Genomic DNA, 8,655 nt, shown 5'->3' on the forward strand with positions numbered 1-8,655 from the left:
ATGAAAGGTATTTCTCCATTCGATTTTAAATCCACAATTTTTTACATTAAAGTGTGGATTTGAAAAACATATTTGGCGGTAAATGCTGAAATTCATAGTTTGATACAATTGTGGATTTCAGCAATCATAGATTTGAAATTTTATCGGATTTAAGATTATAAAATTTAAAATTTTAAAAAACATCAACATGTAAGTAAAAAGAAACTATTCAAATATATTAATACAAAATTAAGAAAAATTTTGGGTTTTGTATGGACAGTTGCCTACACTTAGTCTACACCACCCTCCGCCCCTGAGCATAGTCTCTGTTCGCTGCATCACAATATACCTTTTATTAATCCCTCTGTTTTATTAGGAGTTACCAGCAGCACTTTTCCGTCATTTATGTGCAGTATTGGCTTTACAGACACAGCAGCATAAACATCCACTTTTATGGATCATAACATGAAAAACAAAAAGTAAATTTAGCTATCTTCGTAAACAAAAAAGATTTTGGGGGAATGAAATGGATATGGGCCGAAACTGCATCTGTTTGACCAAGGTAGGCTGAGGCATTTGAAACAATAGGTTTAGTTGTCCAGTGTTTGAAGGGACTGCCATTTTTTTTTTCTGACCCTGCAAAACTTTTTAAAAGATGTTTTATTGAGAAAAAAAATTATTTACCCTCAAACGCCCGCATAGTAAAGTATCTGACAAAAAAGTTTTTTTTTTTTTTGAAAAATTAGCTCGGTGAACCTTGAGACGTTTCCTTCTGATATAAACTTTTATTTTCTCTTTCGCTTCTCCCACTGGTTGATGGTGATCAGCCCTTGTCCACTAGTGAGCCCACTATTTAAGCGTGACTAAAAGAATTCAAACAAGTTCTAGAAGAAAGTACTTTTTAGGAACGGGTTGGAAGTTGTCGCTGGCATCAAACGCCCCCGATAAAGTATCGCAACAAAAAAGTGTTTTGAAAAAGTACGGCAGGCAGCCGTAGCTTCGTCAACCTTGGGATGTTTCCTTTTGGTATAAATTTTCATTTTCTCTTTCGCTTCTCCCACTGGTTGATGGTGACCAGCCCTTGTTGACTAGTGAGCCCATTATTTAAGCGTGACTATTTAGGAACACATGCGCATATTTAAAAATACAGTTTGGTTTTCATTTTGGTTTCAACTTGATTTCTACCATTGGATTACTTTAGTCAAGGCTCATCTTATCTCATCCCAATGGCATAGAAGGGTAAGTTAGCTACCCATGTTACACGCCCACACACAAAATTCAATGGTGCCGTGTGGTAGATGATGTAGATGGTTAAAACTTAATAAATTGTTTCACTAAATTCAAAATAGTCACGGTTTGCATAATGGTTTATTGTGACTTTAGTGATGATTTATAATTTTTTTAGCGACTTTGTTACAGTACCCATAGGAACTCAAGGGTCGTCATTTCTAAATACTTTTGATGTTATTTGAGAAGAATAACATTATGTTACGGTCTAACCCAAAAAATAGTTGTTTCATGAATCTGCCCTACCTCTTGAGGTAGATGCAGGAGGCGCCAAATCGGCTTCTCTGCTCCATTACTTTTGAGGAGCTCTCTTATATAGGGCACATTACTACGAAGAGATATTATTACAAAAAGGCATCAATAAAATCAGGAAACTAATAAAGTTAGCTACAGGCGTGGCTCAATCTGGAATATTCTGCTCCCTTACGCCAAATAAGCAGCTGAATTTTGCTGATGAGCAGGCAACGGCATCTTCAATGCCGACGGGAAGACTTGGAAGGTGCAGAGGAAGTTAGCCAGCCACGAATTCAACACCCGATCGCTGCGTAAATTCGTTGAGACCGCCGTGAAGTCGGAGATCTCCGGCCGCCTCATCCCGCTTTTCACCTCTGCTGCGGCCGGAAAAACCGTCTTGGACCTCCAGGATGTGCTTCAGCGGTTCGCCTTCGATAACATCTGCAAGGTCGCTTTCGGTTCGGATCCCAGCTGCCTCGACCTCAATCTGCCTCCCTCTGAGTTCACCTCGGCTTTCAACCTCGCAGTGCGAATCTCGAGCGAGCGTTTCCGGGTCAGCTCTCCAATGGTCTGGAAAATCAAGGCTGCATTAGGATTGGGGATGGAGCGGCAACTCAGAGACGCCATCCGCGTCGTCGACGACTATGCCAGAAACCTTATCTGCGAGCGGCGGCAGAATCCGATCACTTCCCCGGAGGACTCCGACCTTCTGTCGAGATTTATGAGCTCGAGTGCTGGTGACGAGGAGTTCCTCAAAGACATAATAATCAGTTTCCTGCTTGCCGGAATGGACACGACATCGGCCGCGTTGACATGGTTCTTCTGGTTGGTTTCCAACCACAAGCGCGTAGAGGAGGAGGTTCTGAAGGAGATATCGAGCATCAAAGAAGAAGCATTTGGCTTCGACGAAGCGAAAGAGATGCATTATTTGCACGCCGCGATCTGCGAGAGCATGAGATTGTATCCGCCGGTGCCGACTGACGGCAAGTTCGCAGCCGAAGATGATGTTCTGCCGGACGGCACCGTGGTGCCGAAGGGGGCGGAGGTGATTTACGCTCCCTATGCGATGGGGAGGCTGGAATTGTTGTGGGGTAAAGATTGGGAGGAGTTCCGGCCGGAGAGGTGGTTGCAGGAGGAAGGAGAGGGAGGGAACAGAAGGTTCGTGAACGAAGACCCTTACAAGTACCCTGTTTTCCAGGCAGGGCCGAGGGTGTGCTTGGGGAAGGAGATGGCCTTCATCCAGATGAAATGCATCGCTGCCACCGTTCTCCGCGACTTTAGGGTTGTACCAGCGGTGCCCGACTTCCAGCCGGTGTTCGCATCCACACTGACTTCCAAGATGAAGGGCGGCTTTCCGGTGAGGATTGTCCAAAGGAAGCCATGACAATGACCACCTGTATCTTTGTTCTTTCCTCCCTTTCCTCTGGCGCGTTTGGATTATTACTCTGTTTACTTCTTTCGGTTTTTTCAGTATTGGGTTTGTCCCAGTGTTTGCCCCCTTTGGTAGACGAGTCCTTCCCGGTACTTTTAGATGTAGAAAATATGGACATCCAGTCGGTATGTTTGAGCAGATATACACAAGTTACATATTTTCTTTATTTAATAGAAGTAGAACTTAAATTTTCTGTATTTATACAGATTTTATGTTCGTGATTTTCTATATATATATTTTTAAGTCTCGCATTGCTGACCATGTTTTAATCGAAATCCAGGGCTCGAATATGAGCATGAAAAGCACGAAAGTAGAGGCCCCCAAACACGAGATAGTATGCTTGGAATGTCGTGAAGAAATTTACAAATGACAGCCGAGTGAAGAGCAAATCTCCGTCGTCCTTGTGAGTTGTAACAACATGGGGAGATGGAGCACAAATATTAGTTGAGGAATCTTCGTAATTTTATAAAAAATTATAAATTTAATATGCATTTTGAATGGAATCTGGCCAATTTTCAAAATGAAGAATATTGAATATAGGATATTTATTGAAAACTAAATCTGATCGATTAACCTAATCCAATCAGAAGTCATTGCTTACATTGCTTAAAACGAAATCTGATAAGATTTCTTAACCAGATATTAATTTTTTTTTTCCATATCCTATTATTTCAGAACAGTTCAGTTAAATATCTAACCCAAACCACAAATATTGACATGCATACTCCTCATTGCCTGTACCACCTATTGTTTGATATCGTTCGGCTGCTTATGAACAGTTTTGCACAAAAAACCTCTTTTTCTTCATCCAAGTATGGCCCCAAATGTTTCCCCATAATAGGTTCATCAATTTCCTTCCATCAATTTACCACTATGCAAAAAAAAAAGGGAAAAAGGATTTAAATTCCATAGTTTATAGTCAAAACCTCATGGTATTTCAGGTGGGATGGGAAGGGAGCCGACCTCAAATCCTTGGATCTGAAATCATATTGGATCTCAGAAGAAATAAAAACTTCTCTCATAAATATGGAAATGGAAAACAACTCTTTGTGGAGTATGAAATCGTTGTCTACATAGTGAATGGTCGATCTGCGCTGCAGACTTGAAGCCAGATTGAGCTGATGGATTTAAAAACATGGCGACTTGAGAATGATCGAACACGGCAAGCCTCAAGTTTTAAAATTTTCAAGTCTACCACGGTTGGATGTTTTTCTTGATCCAGATCCGTGGCTGGAGTTTGAACCCTCGGTCTGAAATCTGTGATTAGTCATTTTTCAGGAAATCGTGATTAATTAGAACAATTACAAAAGTCCCCAGAATCTAGATTCGATCAAATTCCAAGATTTAGTATGATAAATTTACTTTCGCCAAAACCATACTTCTATAGATTTACTCAAATATATAGAAATAATCTTGTCATTTTCCGATTTAACCAACTATTCTAGGGAAGCAGGTTTCGTGTTTGGAGGCAGACCACAAACAACGTGTTCAGGTCTTTCAAAATACAAAACAAAAACCATTTTCTCAGAATAAAAAAAAAAGAAAGTAAAATAACGTACAAAAGAACCGTCATGGCAAAGGAAAGACTTTAAAGTTTATTTTATTTTTTATTTTTTATTTTTTTAAACGTGTTCATCTCCACGCAGAGAGCCGCTGATCATTCTTAGTAACCCGCTGTGAAGCTGGTATACCTAAAATTTTGTCCTTATGGTCATGACCAATGACAAACTTTAAAATATACATGAAGTCATTAAGGTGACGATTAGTAACGCACTTGTGAGGTGCACGGTAAAGTGAACTCAATATCATCGATTAGGATGTGTTGGAAGAGACCTCATATTATATAGATTCATTGAGTTAGATAACAGCCTAACAATGTTGAAATTATTGATGGTTCGCGAGAGGCAAAGCTATCTTCTTATCTCATCACAAGTTCTCAACAACTTCAAGACTTGGGTGGTCTTATCATACACCATTCAATTTGAATAATGTACAATGCATCGTCAATGCGACACTCAGGCCGACCAAGTATGTTATTTCTATAAAAACAAAAACCTTGACATAATTGAAATAACTTTCTTTTTCACTTTTCAGCATGCAGGTAAAACACAATTTGCATATGATTGATTGTTCTTTGACGTGCTTCTGTCAAAATGGACATCCAACTTCAACTGTGTCAATGTAGAATCAAACCTCACCTTGTTAATAATTTTTCTTACCAAATAAAACAAACCATTTATGTGAGTTCTTTTCATGGCTATTCAAGAGTAAATCCTTTCGTGCTATAGAAAATGAAGACCCAACCCAAAACTTAAACCATTTGTTGACCGACATAAATCAATCTTCTTCAGGGGCAGAACTATAAATTTTTTATGAGAGTGGCCAACTTACAGTTTTAAAATTTTAACAAGACCATGTTTTCCCTTTAATCCTGCTTGCCACTGTTTTGGGGTTTGGGTAGCCCTACAGTTAATCGTGATTGCCACTGTTTGCAACTTAGAGGAGCTCAGTCTTCACAAATATTATGAAAGAATGTTACTATCTGGCTGAGGTTTGAGGATAGGTAGTGTTGGGATCATGAAGGCAAGACTTCAGATTTGTTGGCAAAACAGACATTTTCTCACCAAAACAGACATTTTCTCACCAAGTCCGGTGGTTTCTTAGTCACGATCCATTATGGAACCATCCTATTATTATCAATTAGGCCCCAGTGTCCAACGGAAAAAATTTCAGTACGGCCGTTTATAATTTTTACAAATTTTACTGGTGCAACATTTTTCCTATTTTTTACGAATTGTGAAGGACGCATGAGTACTTTTTGAGAAAAGATCAATATGATTTATATTTTTTTTTCACACATTGCGGCGAGCCTGTCACTAGGGGTGGGTATCCGGCCGGGCCACTAAAACCCGGCCCGGGTCGCCCCGTCGGGCTTGAAACCCGGCCCCGGCCCCGGCCCGATAATGTTGCCGGGCCGGGTACCGGGCCGAGTCCACCAAAATCAGGCCCAGCCCGGCCCGTTTGGTGGGCCGGGTTGGGTCGGATCTTCTTGCGCTCCAGTGAGTACGGTCCAACCCGTGCTCGATGTCCGCCCGTCACCGCTCGCCTGCTGAGTGTCGAATGGCAGTCGATAGGGAGTGCCGAACGGCAGTCGATAGGGAGTGCCGAACGACAGTCGATAGGGTGGTGGTCTTTCACTGGCAGGCGGAAGGCACCCATCTTCGTGGCTGGCCGCCGGCGGATACCGCCAGGACGGCCGGCTATCGCCCACCGCGATGGCCGGTCGTCGCCCACCGAAAAACAGCTCAAAGGATCGAGAGAGGAAGAGGGAGAGGAAGCGGGAGCAGAGACGGAGAGGGAGAGTGGAGAGGGAGAAGAGGAGGAGAAGGGAGAGGGGAGCAGAGAGGGAGAGGGAGAGGAGGAGGAGGAGAAGGGGGCAGGAGCAGAGACGGAGACCAGAAGGTAGAGGGGGAGTGGAGAGGGAGAGGGATGCGGGAAGGGAGAGGAGGGAGACGGGAAGGGAGAGGAGGTAGAGTGGAGAGGGAGGCAAACGATGTCTCCCGGTGGTCTCTGCACTGAACATTGGTGGAAGCTCCAGCTGCTCCACTGTCGGTCGAACGAGAAGACGAGGGAGCCAGGGAGGTGCTTCCGCGAGGAGAGAGAAGATCGGGTGAGAAATGAAAAAACATTTAGGGTATGACAAGTTTTATATCAAATTTGGAAAATTACAAGAATGGTCCACCATATTTGCGAACTTTTCAGAAAAACGGTTATAATAACTTAATTTTCAGAAATTTATGATGCAACCGGGCGGGCCGGGCCACCGCCGGGCCAGCCTATCAGGCCCGGGCCCGGCCACCGCCAGGCCAGCCTATCCGGCACGGCCCGGCCCGGGTCCGCTGCCGGGCCAGGCCGGGCCGGCCCACCGGCGGCCCGGCCCAACACCGGACGGATATGACAATCCGTCAAAGTACAGTGGCCAGTGAAACTTTTACCGAACGACACTCTCAGTAAAAAGGCAAATATCTTACCATCCAATAATATGTCTTTGTTTTTGTAGTGATGGTTTTTCTCTGTTAACCATTGAGGTGGGCTGGTGATTCTATGCTCTACCATCGTCTTTGTTATAGAGTTTGATTTCTTTATTCCTCAGTAACCGTTCTTTGTTTCTCTTCATCTCTCTTCCTGCCTTTGTACTCAGGTAATACGTTTCCATTTGGTCACCCCTCTCTCTCTCTCTCTTTGGGTCTTGGCTTTAGCCTGCCAAGCATGTGTCCACTATATGCTGTCACCATGATAAGGATATACCTCACCTATTTTGGTATTGTGAAGTGATGAAACAACTCTTTAGTAGCACATGCACAGAGCTCAGATCGTTGTAAGGGAGGAATCACAAATCCGAGATGCCAGTCTAGGCCCCGCTGACCTCTCTATAAGACTAAGAAGGAAAGACACTCTAATGTGATGAAGGGAAGACACTCTGAATGTGATGACTCTTTATCACATGGAGAGGACATTATTTTTCAACGGCGGCACTGGATATTAGAATTTTGGAGCTTGACAACTTGTTTAATGTTGTAGTGTTGGTTAGGAATTTCACCACATGAATAGTATGTGGTGTACTGGTGTTTCATTTTTCTATTCTCTCTTGTGTTGTACCACATGAATAGTATGAGGTGATTCTTCAATGTTGAGTACATATTTTTCAGTTGCTTATTTTTTATGCTAGCTCTATTTTCATTGTCTCCATCCGACTTCTTTTGTTTGGGCCTACTTTTCCTTGCACATGGGGTCTGCCTTTTTCGGTAAAGGTTCCGCGGGTCTTCAGCCCAGGTAAACAGCTACATCAGTTCTCCTCGCATGCCAAGCTCCCGCCATCACAACTCCCGCCCTTGCTTCCCTCACTCCTGACCCGCCATCACAACTCCCGCCATCACAACTCCCGCCCTTGCTTCCCTCACTCCTGAAGCCGGCCTTGGCTTCTCAGTGGTGTCCTGTCTACTCTCCGCCATGCTCCCCTGAGGTACCTTACTTGCCCCTTCATTTTCCTTCTTTGCGAGCTAGGGGGTTCACGCTTGTCCACCTCGGGATGCCCCGACCCAATGCTGCTAGCCGTTCTGTCTACTCTTGGCAACAGCCGGTCTTTTGCACCTTCACAGTCAGCTGCCCACTCGTTAGATGATTCGACATCTTGTGCGCCAATAGACCAGCCTTCTTCGATCTCCCTTGCTTAATTGTGTCTCTGTGCTGTGCTCCTATCGACTGAGGGTCGCCCCCTTGAGGTCACTATTATTGCTAACTCTTCTTAGACTATGGTCTCGATTACTTTGGCCTCTGTCGATACATCACCCCCAGTCAGTTCATCTCCCTATGTTGCCTTTACCTTTCTCTTTACCCTTGTTACCGAGCCCCCTTTGCCCCCTTTCCAACTAGGACCACCTCCTTTGCCCACCTGCTTTGGTTTTCTTTTGTTTCCATTGACAGTAGTATTGCAACCTACTTACTTTTCCAGCATGCACTTCTCCTTACATTTAGTCATGGCTGTCCTTACACCCCATCTGTTTGCCTCTCCCCCGTTAGCCCTACCCTCCCCCACATGCCGTGTTGGCATTGTTTTCTTCGCTCTGCATTCTGATCTTGCATCCACCCCTGCTTCCCTGTCCTCCCCTCCCTCTCCTGCTCGGTTGCTTGGTCCCACCACCAGACCATTTGTTTGTTCCCTC

At 44.0% G+C, this 8,655-nt stretch overlaps 1 protein-coding gene across 1 annotated transcript; it reads left to right on the top strand.

Moving 5' to 3' along the window:
- LOC116255996 (cytochrome P450 94A2-like) lies at positions 1-3,137 on the top strand. Its single transcript, XM_031632106.2, has 2 exons — positions 1-7; positions 1,728-3,137. The coding sequence occupies exons 1-2, from the start codon at positions 1-3 to the stop codon at positions 2,882-2,884; spliced, it is 1,164 nt and encodes a 387-aa protein (XP_031487966.1). The 3' UTR covers positions 2,885-3,137.
- The last annotated feature ends 5,518 nt before the right edge of the window (positions 3,138-8,655 follow it).

The sequence above is a fragment of the Nymphaea colorata genome, chromosome 6, assembly GCF_008831285.2.
Source record: "Nymphaea colorata isolate Beijing-Zhang1983 chromosome 6, ASM883128v2, whole genome shotgun sequence".
Classification (NCBI taxonomy): domain Eukaryota; kingdom Viridiplantae; phylum Streptophyta; class Magnoliopsida; order Nymphaeales; family Nymphaeaceae; genus Nymphaea; species Nymphaea colorata.